The sequence below is a fragment of the Mesocricetus auratus genome, unplaced genomic scaffold, assembly GCF_017639785.1.
Source record: "Mesocricetus auratus isolate SY011 unplaced genomic scaffold, BCM_Maur_2.0 Super-Scaffold_100010, whole genome shotgun sequence".
Lineage (NCBI taxonomy): Eukaryota > Metazoa > Chordata > Mammalia > Rodentia > Cricetidae > Mesocricetus > Mesocricetus auratus.
In genome coordinates this window covers 22,657,289-22,677,031 of record NW_024429194.1, presented here as the reverse complement: position 1 = coordinate 22,677,031, position 19,743 = coordinate 22,657,289, and the positions used below count along the sequence as shown (strand labels likewise).

At 40.3% G+C, this 19,743-nt stretch overlaps 1 protein-coding gene across 4 annotated transcripts in view; it reads left to right on the top strand.

The window, feature by feature from the left end:
• The window catches only part of Gigyf2 (GRB10 interacting GYF protein 2), a 121,009-nt gene that overhangs the window by 95,404 nt on the left and 5,862 nt on the right, over positions 1-19,743 (top strand). For 3 of the 4 annotated variants that reach the window (XM_040753094.1, XM_040753096.1, XM_040753095.1), the window contains 8 exons: positions 1,649-1,810; positions 4,176-4,334; positions 9,517-9,753; positions 12,458-12,580; positions 14,736-14,972; positions 15,097-15,302; positions 16,370-16,524; positions 17,978-18,174. In XM_040753094.1, coding sequence (XP_040609028.1) covers positions 1,649-1,810; positions 4,176-4,334; positions 9,517-9,753; positions 12,458-12,580; positions 14,736-14,972; positions 15,097-15,302; positions 16,370-16,524; positions 17,978-18,174 — 1,476 coding nt within the window. Of the gene's footprint in view, positions 1-1,648; positions 1,811-4,175; positions 4,335-9,516; positions 9,754-12,457; positions 12,581-14,735; positions 14,973-15,096; positions 15,303-16,369; positions 16,525-17,977; positions 18,175-19,743 lie in introns of those variants that run through there. The other variant, XM_040753097.1, reaches the window with a different exon arrangement.

The window sequence follows — 19,743 nt, the reverse complement described above, 5'->3', positions numbered from 1 at the left end:
TTTTTTTTCTTTCTTTTCCTATAGCTACCTATTTTCTTATTAGTTTACCTCTATTCAGCTGGGATAAGTACATTTGTATTCTTATCTTTTTTTTTTTCTTTTGCCATCTTCCAAAAAACTAAAGACCTCAATTAAAATAGGTTAGAATTAAGTTACTTAATAATGAACATGGTCATATGTGTATTTTACTAACTTTATTCATGGTATGATTATTTGTCATGAACACTGTTACATTGTTAAACTGTTGATCTAATGCTTGCATTCCTACACTGGCTCTTTATAGTCATTTGCTAGTATCCTGAGGGACTGAAATGCTCAACATGATCATTAGACTGTAGAGGAGCAAACAATCTTGAAGTTTAGAACTTGCCAAAAGAGGATGTCTGTACAAGAGCATGGTATGATTCTAATGGTTTTTCAGACCCAAAGAGAGTCACACTTACTGTAGCTTATATCCCAAGGGGGTAATGGTCTCTTTATAAAACCCAGACTGTGGAAAGGTCCATCATGAGAACTGTCTCAATAAATGATTGGGAGAGAGTGTAGTTCTTTACAGTTCTTAAGTTTAGTATCTTCTGATTCCTTGGTGCTTTTTGCTGGAGACATGTAGGTTAAGAATAAATATGGTGTTTAAAGTAGTTTACCAGTCCCCTGTTGGGTAGGGAGATGTAGACAGGGTGGTCAGGAGTAGATGGGCTACTACCTAGCTTAGAGAGGTAGAGACACTTTTAATAGTCAGCAATTCCTAAATTACTTTTCACTTCGAGTTTAGTACGAATTTGGTTTCGTTTGTGACATGAGCTAGCTATAGTAACCTTGACAGTCTTAGATGTTACTCTGTAGACAAAGTTGACCTCAAATTTACTGCCTCTGCTTCAGTATAGGTTTTCATAGATGAAAATTAAATTGCTGTTAAAGGAAATAGTCATGGCTAGATGGACTAGAGAACATTCAGTAATCAAGAAACAGTTATGTAATTTCATCTGATTTGGAACCAGGGTACAATCTGAGGAATAAGATGATCAGAGCTACCATGAGTGCCTTGTACACATTATGATAGAATTATTTTCATGGCAAAGAATGCTACTAGAAAAGCCTGGCTCTTTCCCCTTCCCCCTTAGCCCCAGCCCTCTTAACTGATTAGATTTTGATCTGAGGAATGTAGATGGAGACAGAATTTTTGGTGGGATGGTTGGCTGAGACTTTAGAATATAGGTGAGAAAAGAGAAGGCATAAAGTGTAGCTAACAGCAGTGAGATTGGTAACCCTTGTGTTCATTCCCAGCAGCCAGAAGTGTTCTGTAGAGATGAGTAAAGAAATACCACACATACACTTCAGGACAGTCTGAAGTTACTCTCATGTTGGCCACTTTGTTTTGCCCCACATCTTAGAGATGTGGAGTAATGTTGTGTTGAGGGAAGAGGTGGCCACAGTAGGAGGAACTTGCACTTTGTTTAGAAGAGCAGAAAAGAGATTACTGTGCCATGCTGGGGCTTAGGGCTCTTCAGAGTCTCGTCCACCCATTTTCAGCACAGCAGGGCACTGCTAAGTGAATGGCAGCATCGGCACCTCTCACCTCTGAAAGTACTGAATGCTTTGGTGTACCCCATACTTGCTGTCAAATCAATGGAAATTCTCCATCATCCAGCTAGAGCAGGAGAGAAGAGAGGCAGAAATGAGGGCAAAAAGGGAAGAAGAGGAGAGAAAGAGGCAAGAAGAACTCCGGAGACAACAGGAGGAAATCCTTCGGAGGCAGCAGGAGGAAGAAAGGAAAAGACGGGAAGAAGAGGAGCTGGCTAGAAGGAAGCAGGTATGTCTCTGGGAGCTCTGCACATAAGAGAAGTTTTGGTTCCTTAATGAGAGCCTTTGGTGATAGATGTGCTCCCTTCCATATCAAGAGGAATGGGGAAAGAAGGCTATAATAGCAGGATTAGAAAACTCACCCACCTTTAGAAAGAACTTGTTTTGTTTTTTTTTTTTTTTAACCAATATCCACCAAGGGACTTTTGACTATTCATAATTTACTCATAACCTAGTTAGATTTCAAACATTCTGGCCTTACTGGTAAGAACAAAATTTTTAAGCGTGCAGGCCATGACATCATCTGTGTTTTACTATTGTAATTTCTTACCACTGTCCTGTTGCAGGATAGCCTCATCGTCCCAGACTGAACATTCTTAATGCATGAAATGATGAATCCCATTTCTTTTTCCCCTGGTATATATATTCTTCTTTCTGTCTCTGTGATTTTGACTACTCTGTGGTCAAACAGTTTGTCCTTTGATGACTGACTTAAATTTATTGGGTCATTGTCATAGCGTATGGTCCGAATTTTCTTCCTCAGTGTTAAAGAAATGTCTGTTATATGTAGATAGCACATTTTGATTTACCTGTTCATGGATGTTTGGAGGACTTCCTATGTATATTTTCAGTGTATAAATAATGTTGCTATAAATGAGTATACAGATGATTGGGCCATTACTTTCAACTCTGTATATATACCAGAAGTGTATTTGCCATATCATATATGAATTTTGCTACAAAATTTTTCATGCTCCCACTTGCAATGCATAAGGTTTTGAGTATCTTTTTCCCAACACCTCTTATTTACAGTGATATTTTTGATAAAGTATCTCATTAGGGCACCATGGCACAACAGTTAAAGCAACCACATGATGGCTCCTAACCATCTATAACTCAAGTTCTATGGCAGTGCTCTGTGACACTTTAATACAGTTCTTCATGTTGTGGTGATCCCTAGCCATGACCGTAATTTTGCCAATGTAGATATCTGATATGTGGATCCCCAAAGGCGTTGCAACCCATAGATTGAGAACCACTATTCCAGGTCATTCAATGCCATTTTGCTCTCTGAGACCATCAGGCACACATGTTACACAGACAGATATATATGCAGGTAAAACAGCCATACACTTAAAAATGAATAAGTCTTTTTAAAAAAGAGACTGAATTTGAGAGGGTGTGATGCATGGGAGTAAGAAGGGTGATGCAAATATAGTACACATATGAAATTTTTTAAAGAATAAAAAAGGAGCCAGGCAGTAGTGACACAAGCCTTTACTTCCAGCACGTGAGAGGCAGAGGCAAACAGATCTCCAAGTTTGAGGCCAGCCTGCTCTACACAGAGAAATCCTATCTTGGGGGGGGGGGGTAAAAAAAGAAATACATTTAATTCTGCAGCACTCAGTGTTCTCTACATGATTCTGTGTTGTACTTACTGGTGAAATTTTTATCCTTCAGAAAATGTTCTGGGATGCATGGCTTTTCTTCACTAGGTTTTGGTGTCTATGTAGATTTGGCCACTTTATCCTTTGTATTTTTAGTTGATTAAAAAAAAAAAGGGCTAAGCCGGGCGTAGGTGGCACACGCCTTTAATCCCAGCACTCGGGAGGCAGAGGCAGGCGGATCTCTGTGAGTTCGAGGCCAGGCTGGACCGACAGCCTCCAAAACAGAGAAACCCTGTCTCGTAAAAAAAACCAAAAAAAAAAAAAAAGGGGGGGGGGCTAAAAGTACCAATAGAGAAAGCAACACCTACGTTCTAGTAGCCTGTCTAGGCTCAGTAGTAAACTTGTGACTTGTATCCATGCCAGGATAGACTTCTTACTGTTTTGCAGTGTACTAGTATTTTAAATAGTTGGCTTTTTGTTCATTTTATTTCTTTTGGAGACAGGGTCTCACCACATGGATCGGTCTTGGAGCTGTAGAGCTCCTACTGCCTCTGGGATTTAAGAGGCATGTCCAGTTTTGTTTTTTGTTCTCCCTCCCTCCCTCCCTCCCTCCCTCCCTCCCTCCCTCCCTCCCTCCCTCCCGTCAGTCTGTTGTCCACTTACTTATTTTTCTGTTTATTTTAATTTCCCCCTTCCCCAAGACAGGGGTTCTCTATGTAGCCCTGGAATCCATAATATAGACCAAAGGGGCCTCAAACTCAGGGATCAGACCGCCTCTGTCTCCTGAATGCTGGGATTAAAGGTGTGCGCCACCACTGCCTGGTTTGTTATTTTTATGATAATATATGTCTTTTCAACTTACATGGTACTTTTCACTCCATCCTGTTCTGTACTTACAGAGACTTAATTGCTCTTCACCTATTCCTCTTTGAATATTGGCAAGCCAGAGTTTCACACACACTCTGCCCACCCTACTGTTTTCTCTAGGAGGAGGCTCTTCGACGCCAACGGGAGCAAGAGATTGCACTAAGGCGGCAGCGAGAAGAGGAGGAAAGGCAGCAGCAGGAAGAAGCTCTTAGAAGACTGGAGGAGAGGCGGAGAGAGGAAGAAGAGAGGCGGAAGCAGGAAGAACTGCTTCGAAAGCAGGTAGCCAGATACCAGCTGTGCTGATTGGTCTTGAAGTTAGGAGTTTGTAATAGGACACAGAGCAGCTTCTCTGAGAGTTCTCAGCTTGATGACAATTACCAAGAGAAACCAAAGTGTTCTGAGACTTGTTCTTCAGTCTGTTTTTATCTCTTCAAATGAAAACTTGTGTCCTGGGAGTAAAAGAAACCTGTCTTTCTCACTTCATCTCTATGATAAAAGCACAAAAGGTGTGGGATTTTTAAATTTTATTTCTTATTTTTGAGATGGGAGTCTCACGATGTGGTGCCCTGCGTCCTGGAGGCCACTGTGTAGATTAGACTACCTCTGATCTCACAGAGATCTGCCCACCTCTGCTTTCCAAGTGTTGAGATTTAAGATATGTATCACGGTTTAAAAAAAAATCCATATTAGTGTGGATTTCTGAGCTTTCTGTTCTCTATCTGCATTTTTTGGTGGCATGCTTTAAAACACTTAATTTTTAATTTTTGGTAATGTTTTAGGTTTTCCCCAATAATTTAAAGTTTTAGCTCTCTTAAATATATAATCTTTATATTCTGAAAACATATTATTTGTTAAATAAATGTTTTACATGTATGTTCCCTTAGACTGTGGCTTGCCTATTTCCATTGTTCTTAGAAGTATCTTTTTTAGAATTTTGTAATTTTTAAGAATTTCATTTAGGATACTCTTATTTCCATTGTTTCTACCTTTGCCAGTCCCCCTCCAACTCCTTCCTTTTCCCTACCCAGCTCTCTTGAGTTCTACAGGTACATATATATGTATAAACACACAAACATACTCTCGAGTCCACCTGTTGCCCATAGATAAATTTATTTAGGGACCACCTAGGATTGGGCTACCTGTAGGTGGGTGAGGGGCTTGTCCCTGGAGAAAACTGATTCTCCCTCTTCATATAGAGATGAGACTTTGTGAAATTTTTTCTTTATTTATGTTGGTATATTGATGTGGTCAATCAGCCATATTGTTGATAGGCACAGCTGCTTGAGACACTATCTCAAGCAGCTGTTCTGATTCTTTGGCTCTTATGATCCTCCATGATGTTCCTTGTTGCAGAAGTTCTGTTGTAGATAACCCTCCTGGAGCAGGGCATTTCACAGTCAATAATTCTCTGCATTTCGAACAGCTTTGGATCTCTTCAGTAGTCTCTATCTGCTGCAAAGAGAAATTGCTTTGATAAAGGATGAGGCCTGTACTTATCTGGAAGCTATAATGATTTAGGAAAATGGCAGAAGAAGGTTCTCCACTAGGCTTACCATTCTAGCCACAGGCTCTTCACTAGGCTTACAGTACCAGACACGAGTTTCTACTGTTGAATAGCCTCAAGTCTACTTAGACATCTCTAGATCTAAGTGCCAGTGTTGCATCATGGGTAATACCTTTCCCAGCTTGTCTTTTTGGTTTACACTTTTTTTTTTCAGGTTTTACTGCTGGGTAGAACTATTGGTTACTGTTTTTCACCTGACAGTCTGCTTGTCGCATCTGATGCTTAGTCATCCGGGAGGAGGCTGTCATGTCTTTAGCAACAGGGTCTCATTTTCAAGTTTTAGGAGGCAACCAAGGATAATGGTAGTAGCCTATATTACTTTTGAGGTTGACCATCAACTTGAAAAGTGTTCCTTGCTTGGAATTTGGGTTTTTGTTAGATTGTCTGGTAATTCCACTGCCTGTCTGTCTACCTATTTATCATCTATGCTATCTATTGTTTTCTTATGGCTCTCTTTCCATCATGGATCAAGCTCAGGCTTGGCTTCCTGGAGTTAGTTTTAAACCTTTCCTCATGTTCAGAAAGCATAGCCTCTAAGTGGTGTATCTTGCAGACGGTCTGCTCCTTATAGCAATTGAGTGTGATTCTGTGAATGATAACAAGGTGATTAATACATTCAAATAGTTTATTTTCCTTATTTATGTCTAGTTTTGTCACTTGCTAAGACAGGCATGCTTAGATTTTCTTTGTTCATTTCTCTCTTTAGTTCTATCCTTTTGCTCTTGTGTTTTGAATTCTGTTACTAGTTGCCTACAAATCTATTGTTCTGTCCTAATACCTTGTTTGTTAAGTTTAGTGAACAGGTTCGGCTTACCTTAATGGAATGTTTGTGAGGAGCACATTCATCCTTGTGAGTGAGTAGTTTTTCTTCTCCCCACAATCATCAGTTGCCTGGTAGTTCTTTGTCTAGGGTTAGGACCCCTTGAAAATTTTCCCCATTCCATATTAGCATGTTCTTTAATATTGCCATTATTCCTGTCTTGTTTTTGTAGCCATTTTTGGAGAGAGTGTTTTCACAACTCATTTCCTGGTATTCCCCTCTTACAGTCGTTCAGCCCCATCTTCTTTGATGTTCCCTGAACAATAGATGCGAAAGCTGTGCTGCAGATATGTCCATTGGACCTGGGCTTCCCATGGTCTGTTGATTTCTGCATTGTGTCCAAGTGTGGTTTCCTGGATTTGCTTACAGCATTTGCTGTAAGGAAAGGTCTCCTTGATGAGGAGTGATAGCCACTGTAGATGTAAGAATATTTAAAAGTTGTAGTAAGAAATTACGGTGGTTTATTTTCTTTTTGGTTTTTTGTTTGTTTTTGTTTGTTTGTTGTTGTTTGAGACAGGGTTTCTCTGTATTGTTTTGGAGGCTGTTCTGGAACTCACTCTGTAGACCAGGCTGGCCTCCAAACTCACAGAGATCCACCTGCCTCTACCTCTTGAGTGCTGGGATTAAAGGCGTGTACCACCACCTAGCTAGTAGATTGTTTTCTAAGGTCCATGACCTCACTAGTTGCTGTAATTGGGCTGGGTGTAAAGGGAAACCTTTTCCTTGAGAGAAGCCTTCCTGCCAGCCTGGTTCTCGAGCCGCATGAGTCCCAAATAAACACACAGGAGGCTATATTAATTATGAAGCTGTTGGCCTTGCTTATTTCTTACTGGCTAGCTCTAACTTAAGTAATTACCCCATAATTGCTAATCTAAGTATTTCTCTTACCGGAGAACTTTTCGGGCTTCCTACCCCATGGCGTTACATCTTGACTTCCTGTGTTTCTCCTTCCCAGAGTTCTCCTGGACTCCTAGTCCCACCTATCCTGGTTCCCTATTGGCCCAACAGTGCTTTATTGAAATATACATAGGACTTCCCCCAACAGCTGGGTTTCTAGTCCCAGACATGATTTTCCCCATTGAGTGGGCATTACGTCTATTTAGGCAGCCGTTGGTTGCCACCACCATGGATGCCATTTAGTGCACCCTTTTGCATATCCTGCCATACTGGCATTTGTTGTGTAATGTGTCTTTGAGTATTGAACCTAGCTAACTAGTGTGCCACTACTGAACAGCCATACCCTCTATTCCTTTATTGTTCATGACCTTGATGATTTTAACAAATACTTTTCAGTCTTATAGGGTATCTCTCTCCTGAATTCACTTGAAGTTTTCTTCTGAACACACTGAGGTTTTAGATGTGCAGAAAGATCACAGAGAAAAAGTATTATATTATTGTTTTCTTCCGTGCTGGGATTGACTCTAGGACCTTGAGAATGCCGAGGAAATCCTCTACCACTGAGCTACAATCCCAGACCCAAAGGGGTGTATTCATTACATTGTATCAATGGTACTATATTAACATGGTTTGTAGTTGCTAAACCTTGATTACTTGGCTGAAACAGTGCTAGTTCTAAATTAAAACTTGTATATTAGTTGGTTAACTGTGCCATTTCTAATCAGTGTAAGCTTTTTTTTTTCCCCTTTTTGGTGGTGGGTGGGTGTGTGATTGAGGTTTTGAGACAAGGTATCTGGCACCATGTAACCTAATCTGTCAGTGGAACTTGCAGTCTATTTGACTCCAACTTCCAAGTGCTGGGATTACAAGTGTGTGCCACCATACCCAGCAAATGTTCATAGAGGACTTTAGGAAATGATTCGATCTTCAGCAGCTCACAGAATCTGTGGATGATGAAGTAAACACAGAATTACTGTATTTTAATTTGCAAACACCGAATGTGGCTCAAGCAATATGTGACATACTGAGCTTACAGGCTAAGGATTTCTGACTCTAAGTCCATGGGCATTTAGTACTCCGTGATGCTATCAGGATCCAGATTATTTGCATACTCGTCTATACTCTTGGTGGATTGATTTCTGCTTTTATTTTCTTTATCTCAGGTTGTGACTTTTGGGTGTGACACTCTTGTACAATCTCTGTCCAATAAAGGAGTGGGTTTTCTCTATATTATTTTTCTTTAGGAAGGGTGTCTTTCATAGAATTCTCCAAGCAGATGTCTCCTTGGCCTAAATCATGACTGTTCCTAGTTACACTTGGAAGCTTTAAAGCAAAATGTAGCATTTTTAAGTCTCTGAGGTGGCAGGCAAGATGGCTGAAAGGAATGGTTGCTTGTTAAGTTGAAACCGGTTTTATTTATAGCAGACTTAGGAACATGTCCTTCTTGCTGGGGCATGTCATGTTAGTGTGAATGAGGAGTCTTTGAAAGAAAGGATAGAGAGGAAATCCACCTACCAGAGGCTCACAGTCAACATTGACTTAGACACTGTGTTGTCTGGATAAGACAGAGCATTGCAGGCATAGCAAACCAACTCTGCAAAGGTGAGGGCATGTGGGTACTGAGGTGAGTGAACCAGAGGACATAGTGAGCTGAAAGAAAATGAATGCAGGTAAGGGGGAAAGTAGTAGAACGTAAAGAATTAGTTAGGGAGAGATGTTTTGAAAAGACCCTAGGTCCTATAGGTCATACAGTGGAATCCAGTGATTTTTAAGGAGTCACATTGGTTCCAGGCCTGGCTGAGGCATGTTATAACTATTGTTCTTGCCAGGTCTTGGTGGCTTCTTTTGAAGTACCCTGGAAAACTTGTTCAGCCTATAGTACTGAATGATATTTCCAGGAAACTTTGTTGCAGCAGGTGGTAAGCTACTTCTGAGATCAGCACTTTCACCCCAGACCTAAGTGACAGGTCTATAATCTGTTAAAGTTGGGTTCTGGAGCACACTGGTCTTTTGTGAACCCTGTTAAACCTGATTGTCCCTAATGACATCCTAAGCAGGGTTTTGCTTTATCATTTCTGTATACTATCATAATTGAAGCCTTTAAAAGCAATATATATGGATTATCCCTTCTACAATTAATTAATGAAACATTTTTCTCTTTAATTTTTCCTTCTGGGAAGGAAGAGGAGGCTGCCAAATGGGCCCGGGAAGAGGAGGAAGCACAGCGTCGACTGGAGGAGAACCGGCTGCGCATGGAAGAGGAGGCAGCCAGGCTTCGGCATGAGGAGGAGGACCGGAAACGGAAGGAGCTGGAGCTGCAGCGGCAGAAGGAGCTGATACGCCAGAGGCAGCAGCAGCAAGAGGCCCTCCGAAGGCTGCAGCAGCAGCAGCAGCAGCAGCAACTTGCACAGATGAAGGTATATCCTAGACATAAAAAGAGCTACTTGAGTTAAATATTTTGTTGGCTATTTGGTTCATCGAGGAGGGTAGGGGGAGAAGGGAAAGGAGAGAGAGAACGGGGAGAGAGAGTGTGTTGTTAATTGTTTAAATGAAAGGCACACACATATGATAAGGATGGGACACGCAGTGGCACAGACACAGACAGGCACAAACCCGTCAGTCTGCTTGGTTCTTTTGAGTGAGGGCCCATGGCAGTTGAAGCACCTCCTCTTTACCATTTCAGCACTGCTGACAGCAACATCAAAGAGAAGAAAGTGCTCAGCAACCTGGGGGCAGCAGGCATGACAGCATCCTACAGCACAGTGCTCAAACACAGTTGCCTTTGGGGCCTTATTAACAATTGGTTAAAGACAAGCCAAGGATGGTGGCACAAACCCTTAATCCCAGAACTCAGGTGACAGAGGCAGGCAGATGAGTTAGAGGTCATCGTGGTTTACATAGCAAGTTCTAGGCCTGCCGTGTAAGGAGGTGGAAGATTCAAAATACTGATTAAAGTTGAAAATTAATACTAAGAGTCTGCTAAAAACAAAAGTTGGTGTGGTGGTGGTGGTGAGATGAATAAGAAGGGTCAGTGGGAAAGAATTGCCTTGATATAGTTGGCAAAGTCTGAATTTGTTGATTGCCCAGATTTAAAGGCCATAGGTAGAAGCTGGGGTATAGCAGAGCACAGGATGAGAACTGCTCATGCAGACGAGTGGATGGAAAGGTTAATAGTAGCTTGGTAGATAAGCTTGCAAGCATCAAGTTGAGCCTGAAATTAAGTTTAGTCTCCCTTGTCTTCAAGGAATTCACAGGATAAAATATGAGAGCGAACTTGTAGTGAGCTGAGAAGTGCAGATGGCATTAATAAGGCAGGGATTCTCAGTAATGTCACTTGGATCTTGTAAGATATGCAGACCGTGAGTGGAACCCAGAAGCTTGTGTTTAAATAAACTCTTCAAAGGACTCTGATATTGGTAAAATGAGTCACCATTCCTCCAGGCTACTTCCTGAGATAAGTTAGCTTCCAAACGGTCCTTTTTGGGGTATAAAGAACTTTCAAGTTGAATGGTTTGTTTCGTGGATGAGGTTTATGAGAAAGGGATTCAGTGAGCAAGGCTTGAAGATTAGTGACACTCCAGAATCTTAGAGGATATCTTGGAAGCTGGAAGGATGCGTCAGTGGTTAAGGTTTGTTAGCTATTTCTTCCAGAGGATTCCAATTGACCACATTACATGGCTCCCAGACATCTATTAACTCAAGCTCCAGGGGATCCTACGCCATTGTCTGACCTCTGCTAATACCTGTACTCACATGCACACAACCTATATGTAGGCACACATATACATAATTTAAAAATTATGTACACTGGTGTTTTGCCTGCATGTATGTCTGTGTGAAGGTGTCGGATCCCCTGGAAAAGACATTTGTGAGCTGCCTTGTGAGTGCTGGGAATTAAACTCAGGTCCTCTAGAAGAACACCCAACTGCTGAGCCATCTCTTCAGGTTCCTAAAACTAACCTTTAAAAAATAAATTTAAAATCTTTTCCAGAATATGAGGAATGAGATAAGTATAGATAGGGTCCCTAATGTCATGATTGTATACACTCTAGTAAAAGATTAGAACTTAAAGGTATGCAGAACACAGAATAATACTCTTGGGTTTGCAAGAGAGCTAAATGGAAGATGAACTTGAAGGAAACAAAGCTGTAGGCTAACAAACTAGCAGTAAGACAAAGAACATAAGTCTTAATTGAAGCCTTTTTAGTTTGAAAAGTTGGGAAGGAGAAGTTGGTAATACCATTAATTATTGAATACTTCCTTTCTTAGGTACCATACAACAATTTTCCATATGTCATACCGCTTTGTCTTCAGAGTGTTTTCTCACAAAGCTTAGATATTGATAACTTGTATTTTACACAAAAAGAAGAAAGTTAGGAGTCTGAGTGTCTTGTTAAGTGAAGAGTTGGTAGCAGAGCCGTGTACAGTTGTCCAAACACCTTTAAAATGGTTTGAAATTATAATTTAATTTAAAAAGAAGAGCAAAGAGTTCTCCTTAGAAAACTGGGTTTTGAAAATTCAGATTTTCAGGGCCACATATTTATTTCTAGTTTGCTCATTAATGTAAAGGATAAATAAAGTGCATTGTTGATCCCCCCCCCCCAACCAACTTAATTTTCATGATTAGGGCTAGGGACTACATTGTAGTCTGTTTAGCAGCAGCTCTTCTGCCCGGCCCCTTCATTCCCTGTCTACCTCAGCTTAGAAATCCAGGACTTTCATTCACTCACTAGATCCTTACATTTGTGATTCACCTGCCTCTGCCTCCCAAGTGCTAGGATTAAAGGTGTGCGCCACCACTGGCCAGTGGATTAAATTCTTAAACTATATTTAGTCACTCTTTTTTATGCCTTTTGATTTTGACCTTGCATTGTTAGTTATGTCGATGCTCAATGTCTCAAATTTCCATCCAAATGGGACAGCAAGCACTAATACATGTGTGTAATTTTAGTTGTTTTGAAATGAGCAAAAGAAGCCAACTGAAAGAATAGAGTGGAAAAGGGATTTTTAAATAAATATTGTAAAATGAGGAAAGATGGAGATTCTGACCCTAAGTGTTGTTACTCTTTCCTTGTTTCCTGACGCTCTCCTGCTGTGTCATGTGTGTTTTGTTGTTTTTAGCTTCCTTCTTCTTCAACTTGGGGTCAGCAGTCTAATGCAACAACATGTCAGTCCCAGGCCACACTATCATTAGCTGAAATCCAGAAGCTGGAAGAAGAACGAGAACGGCAGCTTCGAGAAGAGGTAAACAATAAAAACAGCCTGCTTCAGTATTCAGGCAGCTTAGTGTACACTATGGGCTAATGCCTCTTGACAATGGTTGCTATCAGAATTGCTGTGTGCCTGAATATGATCCACTGTTAACTAAACCACAGACTGATTTGGACCCTTTAATATAAATGAAATATTAATAGGAATAACATTAAGATTGGGTGACATAATTGTTTTCTGGGACTTTCTCTTGTAGCTTTTCAGCTGTTATTTAATCCATAAATAAAAGTAGTCTTACATCTGTGTACATACAGACAGCACTAATAAACTTAGTGGGTTGTTTAAGGAGAGAGAGAGAGAAAGAAGAGAGGAGAGACAGAAAAGTTGGGTGGGGAGTTGACATGGGTAGTGGGATGTTGATATCACCAAGATACATTACATGAATGTATGACATCCTCAAAGAATAATGAAAAATTTTATTTAAAAAATAAATAGGTTGTTGAGAATTATGGGTAAGTTTTGCTCACCCTGTCTTAATTCCTTTTTCTGTACTCATATTAAACTACTCTTGACAGAAACAACTTAAGGGACAAAAGGAAGACAAGTTGTCCATAGTCAGGATACCGGGATGAGCACATGCTAAAGCTCAGTTCCTTCAATTCATTGTATACCCCAGGATGCTAGTTAGAGAATAGTACTGCCCACAGTGGGCGCAGCCTCTCATCTGAGCCAGTGTAATCAAGAGAATCTTCCAGAACCCAGAGATTTATTGTCTCCTTGGTACTAGATCATGTCAGCTTGACAACTAACACCATCCATCACACATCCATTTGTGAATTTGTTGTTTGGAATTCAGGGCACATTCTTCTGTAAAGGATATTTCGGTTTTTTGACTAGTCCAGAAAAACTTGTAATATGACAAAAATAGTATCTCACTTTAAACTTTATATCATGAAGCTCATTATAAGATAGGAAGGGTACAGAATAGTGGGAAGAAGTTGTAGAGGATGATAAGTTTTTGATAGAGAAAAGATGGTTAATTCACCAGACTTGCTGTTAGTTGTCTTACTCATTGATTGATTGATTCAATACATATTTACTCATATTCAGGGATTGCAGCCAAGCATAAAACTGATGAATGCTCTGCTATTGTGAACCTGCCCTTTAGCTAATGAGAGATGGGCCACCGAAATTAAGTAAAGTGTATGGTGCTTTAGAGGGCTAGAAGTGTCAGAGAAAGGAAGGAAAGGAGATAGGGCATGGGAGTTGTGGGTGACTAGGGATGGAATAGTAGGTTGTTCATGCTTAAGAGGTGTGCCCTGCAAAGGCCTTTAGACAAATGCGATAGACAGGCTTTGTGCAGCTAGCACTTAAGGCAGAGCAGTTAGTTTGTTGGTGAATACAAGCTATCATGTTTGGATCTGGACTGTGCCATTCACTAAAATAGGCAGCTGCAAGAGAGAGATGGGAGTTATCAGAGTGTGTGTGTACAGTATGTACTCTATCCATCATTTATAATTTCATATATATATAGGTGTGTGTGTGGGTGTGTGTAATATTTGGATTATACATATATTCTAAATAGTGGATATCATTCAGTAGGTTAAAGCATTTCTCTCTTAAAATTACTTTCTCACATTGTTAAAAGAAAGGATTACCTTTACTTTTCTCTAGAAGATTTTCAACAAATTGGTATCTCAGAGCAGGGTGTTTCTTTTCAAGGCTAGAAATTACAATGATTTTAGTCTTGAGTTCAGTGAAAAGTGAATGTAAACAAGAATCAGAGTACCTCAGGCCCATGTGCATCCTAAGAAGACATTCTGTTGCTGAGTGAATAACCTACAGTCTGTCTTGGGAAGCTGTGACAGGAAGGGGAGAAGAAATCCCATCTCAAAACCACACACAGATAAACCCATGAAAAGTTTATCCTTTCATTTTTGGTGGGACTTTGAGAAGTAAGCATTTATTTCATTTCTGTGCTTAACCAAAAAGACTCATCATTTGTAAGAAGTAATTCTGTGTTTAGTCTCTTAGTTTCCCATTCAGTACTGCTTGCAATTTCCATCTTAATTTAGCTAAAAGAATTAACCCCATTGGGTTTTGTTTAGCTGCTGTGTGTTAGTATTCTGTACAGATACTTGTAACTAATGTAAAAACAAATCCTGAGTTGGCTGTCCTTACCCAACAGCAAAGGCGTCAGCAGAGGGAATTGATGAAAGCTCTCCAGCAGCAGCAACAGCAGCAGCAGCAGCAGAAGCTCTCTGGTTGGGGGAATGTCAGCAAACCTGCAGGAACCACCAAGTCTCTTCTGGAGATACAGCAGGAAGAGGCCAGGCAGATGCAGCAGCAGCAGCAGCAGCAGCAGCAACAACAGCAGCAACAGCACCAACAGCACCAGCAAACAAACAGAGCCCGGAACAGCACAGTGGGTTCCTTTTCCTGAGTGTAGTCGTGGGCACTACTTTTTGTTTATCTTTTTGAGCTTTTCAAACTATCTTTTGAATGTTATTAACCAAAATCTTTTTTTTTTTTTCTTGTGTTTTTAACAGCATTCCAACCTGCACACCAGCATTGGGAATTCTGTCTGGGGCTCTCTAAACACGGGGCCTCCTAACCAGTGGGCATCTGATATAGTCAGTAGTATCTGGAGTAATGCAGACACTAAAAACTCCAACATGGGGTTTTGGGATGATGCAGTGAAAGAGGTGGGACCTAGAAATTCCACAAGTAAAAATAAAAACAACGCCAGTCTCAGGTAGGGCTCGTAATGATTACACCTGTGTACCTTGATTTGTGGGAGGTGAGAGAGCAGTGGAAGGTGTTAGATACAGTTTTTATTTACAGTTTCATCTGTGCCCAAAAATGTAAGTTTTAATTGTGGTGATTGCTTTCTACCCAGTGAAACACACGTGTTGTTCCTTGGGCTTGTCTTACTGCTGAGGACTTAACCCCCGCCTACTACATGGCGACTGCCTGAAAATAATAATAATAGAATATCTTTGTTGTTAACATTTCTGCAGTGTTTTCTCTAGGTAACGGGGGTTTTTGTTTTTAAACGATATTTATACTATAATGAGCATTCCAAAAAATCTTCCATAATGGCCTTAAACTTGTTATATAACAAATTAGTTCTATTTCATCTTCCTCTTATTTCCTCAGCCAGTGTTGTTGAATGAGCATGGGTTTGTTGTTACATTCATGAACTCAAATGCAAATCCCAGCACTACCACTTAATAGCTGTGTGACCTTGGGCAAGAGAAAACCTCTTTTGGGCCTCAGTTCCCTCATGGGTAAAATGAAGATAATAATTTCATGAGTGTAGTTGTAAGGAAGAAACAAATACACATTAAATAGTAAAGTGCCTGGCATATAGTAAGTGCTTAATAAGTAGTAGTGTTGTCAGATTCTTTCTGATTAAATACTTAAAGTAAACACGTTAGTTTATTGAGCTTCTTTGCCAGGCACTGTTATGCTCCAGGCTGTGAGATTGTCTTCATTCCTTAATGTAATCCAAAAAAGTGTTGGCACCATTTTGCATATGAGGAAACTGAGGCTTAGTAAATTGAACAGCTTACCTAAGAACATGTAGGAAGAATTTCATTATTTTCTCAAAATAGAAGCCTTGTAATCTAGGATATTAGCTGAGGCTAGCTTTTAAGGAAGTATCCAATCAAAATATTTGAATTTTTGTCATGTATAGAATTAAGAATTGGCTTGCTGGACAGCTATCCAGTGTTGCCTAGACAGTATTTATGCTATTATAGTATAATCACATAGTAACAGTTTCTGGGAATATAATATCGCCCTATTGTTTTGCTTTAGTAAATCTGTAGGTGTGTCTAACCGGCAGAATAAGAAAGTAGAAGAAGAAGAAAAGTTGCTGAAGCTCTTTCAGGGAGTAAATAAAGCCCAAGATGGATTTACCCAGTGGTGTGAACAGATGCTTCATGCCCTTAATACGGCAAATAACTTGGATGGTAAGAATGGGGGAGGGAATCCCAGCATGTGGATAGACAGAGCAGGACCTACAAAGAGGTTGGTAGGTTGGAACAGTGAGCCAAAATAGAGATGAAACCTATGGGGACCAAGTCCTGCACTTTCCATTAAAATTTTGACTCCTGTAGTATTACTTATGAAAAAAGTCCTATAAAACCATGCTCAAATAGATTATGAGCAGTTACAAAAATGAAATGCCAGCTCAGCAGGCTGCCTTAAATAATGTACAGGACAAAGTAAGTTATAGTTTCCCATTACCCTTTTCATGGGAAACATTTCCCAAATACGTTATCATGTCTAAGAGAAAATTAAATGCCATAGTCAGGATCAAGGTCAGCCTGGCCAGTAAGGTACCAAAGCCATGTTCCCTTCCTGCTTTGGGAGATGATGGAAATTGTGATAGAGTAAGTATAGACTTGCTTAGTATGTGCTGAGACTGCAGAAATAAAGGTTGTAAACAAGCTGTTTACAGAGAGTTAGCTCCTTAGGTGGAAATGAATCCCAAAGATAACCAATGGTGATTGTTGATCATATTGAAGAAGGGATTGCCTTAGCTGCTAGACCAACTGGCCTAAAGCCGGCAATCTTTAACCCTGAAAAGTCAAGAATTGACAGGCTCCTTTGCAGAATTGCAACATTAGCTAAGAGTCTGAAGGCCTTCACAGATTTTCATAGTAGTAATGGCTGCCATCCATTAAGCACCTACCATGTGCTAGGCACTAGCTGGGCTAACATCGAGTTATCCCAGTTATTCATTTTTTTGCAGTAAAATTTGAAGATACCTTTACAAGGTAGGTGATATTATCCCCATTTTATAAATTAGGAAACAGAGGCTCAGAATGGTTACATACCTCATCAAGGTCACACAGCCAGCAAACTTCAGAAATGAATTTTAAACCCATGCCTGTCTAACTCTGGTGTTTGTGATTTTTTCCCCCTCTGAACCACACAATTTTCATTCTTCACTTGATGCTTTCTAAATTATATAGTACCCTAATTAATTACAAGTGAATCTTCACACCCCTCCCATCAACAGCAGATAGATAAATCTGTATCTTTAATAACTGTCATGGTAACTGATGTCCATCATAGTACTTAGTAAATTTAATTAAAGGAAAGAAGGAATGAATCCCCCAAATTACTTTAGTCAGTCTTTGTAACATCTAGTTTCCACCAACATAACATGCAGTGAAGTTGGGCGTGTGTGGTGTGACTTTGTTTGACACTGCTGTTTTGGATAATTTGAATACTGTGATGAGGCTCTTTCATCTGTATTAGGCAGATGTGAGTATCTACCCCAGAAGCTGTATAGCTTTCACATTTCTGTTAATGTCTGTGTCGATGTGGTGATCTGTTAAAACTTGAGGCTTGTTCTTTGCCCATGTGTTTATTTCATTGTTACTGTCTAATGTCCTCTCCCCTCTTGTATTGCAGTTCCCACGTTTGTTTCCTTCTTGAAAGAGGTAGAGTCTCCTTATGAAGTCCATGACTACATCAGGGCCTATTTAGGAGATACTTCTGAGGCCAAGGAGTTTGCCAAGCAGTTCCTTGAGCGCCGTGCCAAACAGAAAGCCAACCAACAGCGTCAGCAGCAGCAACAGCAGCAGCAGCAGCAGCAGCAGCAGCAGCAGGTATAAATTAACAATGTGTGCAGCCCATGTGAGTAGGAATCTCTGTAAATGTTGAGTAGCCAGAGAAATTAAAAAGGAATATTTTATTTTTATACATCCAGTGACCAAAACTTTTCAAAATGTGTGGCCTTAATCTTTTCAAAGTCTGTAAATGTCCAAATTAGCAAGGAGCAAATTGGGAGTTCAAGGTACTTTAGTCTGTTTTCCAATTCATCTGTTTTTTTTTTGTTTTTTTTGTTTTTTTTCGGATTGCAGATCCAAACATGACCCATAAAATTGTTTTTTTTTTTTAAAACTTGGTATCTCCTATATTTGGCAATGTTACCCTATATGGAGCATGATGGGTATTTCACATGCTGTTGATGGGGGGTGTGAAGATTCAGGTGCCATTTCTTCCTCATTGCAGCTCTGCTCTGTAGCATTATGCTGAAAACCTTTAACTCTACAGTGCCTTGGGTTGTGGTGACACCCCCAACCATAAAATTACTCTTGTTACTACTTCACAGCTGTAATTTTGCTTCTGTTAGTAATTGTAAATATCTGATATACGACTCCTGTGAATGGGTCGTTTGACACACAGCGCCCTCCTCCGCCCTCCCATAAGGGCTTGTGACCCACAGGTAAGTTTGAGTGACTAGGACACTAAGGGTACATTCATTGCCTTTATGGATTATGCTGGACTGAGTTGTGAGCCTCTCATTTACAGTATAATCAGTACATAATTTTGTCTTACAATCTTGTTTAGAGGCCTTCTTTGTATGTTGATTTATTAACATTGGCCCTTGCCAGTGCAGCTGTCGTTGTCACTTGTACGGACCTCACCTGTGCATCTTCTCCTAAGATGTGCAGTCTTCCTGTGCTCAGGAACATCTAATAGCACCCAAGCACTGGACTTGGAGGCTGGAAGTCACAAGAAGCACAAGGATGTGAAATCATTGTACTAGATGACTAGCCAGAGGAAACACCTACCTACCGGGTGTGAACTAAAGTTGGAAGGTGGATGATCCTTTGTCCCTCTTTAGGGGAAAGCATGTGCCTAGGATGGTAAAGAGTGTTTTGCCTTTCTGAGCATATGTATACTCAGAATGACTATCAAAAACAAACAAACTTAACAATTTGTTGAAATTTACAGATGTTGGATCTTTGAGGGTTGATAGTTTACATTTTCTGAAAGACAAATTGGCATAAAATACTCATATTCTACTAGTGATGGTAGCTTCTGGAGATGTAGAAGATGCATTGTAGCACAGAGCATTAGAGATCTAACTGTGCAGAGCAGACTTGGGTAAACTAAGAGGCACTGGCAGCTGTCTATACCAGAGCATAGTAGAACATATGTCTCAGGGCATTGCAGGAACAGATGGTATGAAATAGTGCAAGAAACACTGTACCTGGGGATGGTCTCCTCTGGGCTAAAACAGCAAGGAAATGCCCCCACATATGTGCCCATGGACCCTAAGCATGTTCTTCCACAGTGCTCTCTGCACTCCTCCTTTGGTGCTTCTGAAGTAAGTTTCTCTAATAAAACAATAAAAACAAGAGGATCAGTGTACTGTTTTATACTCTAAC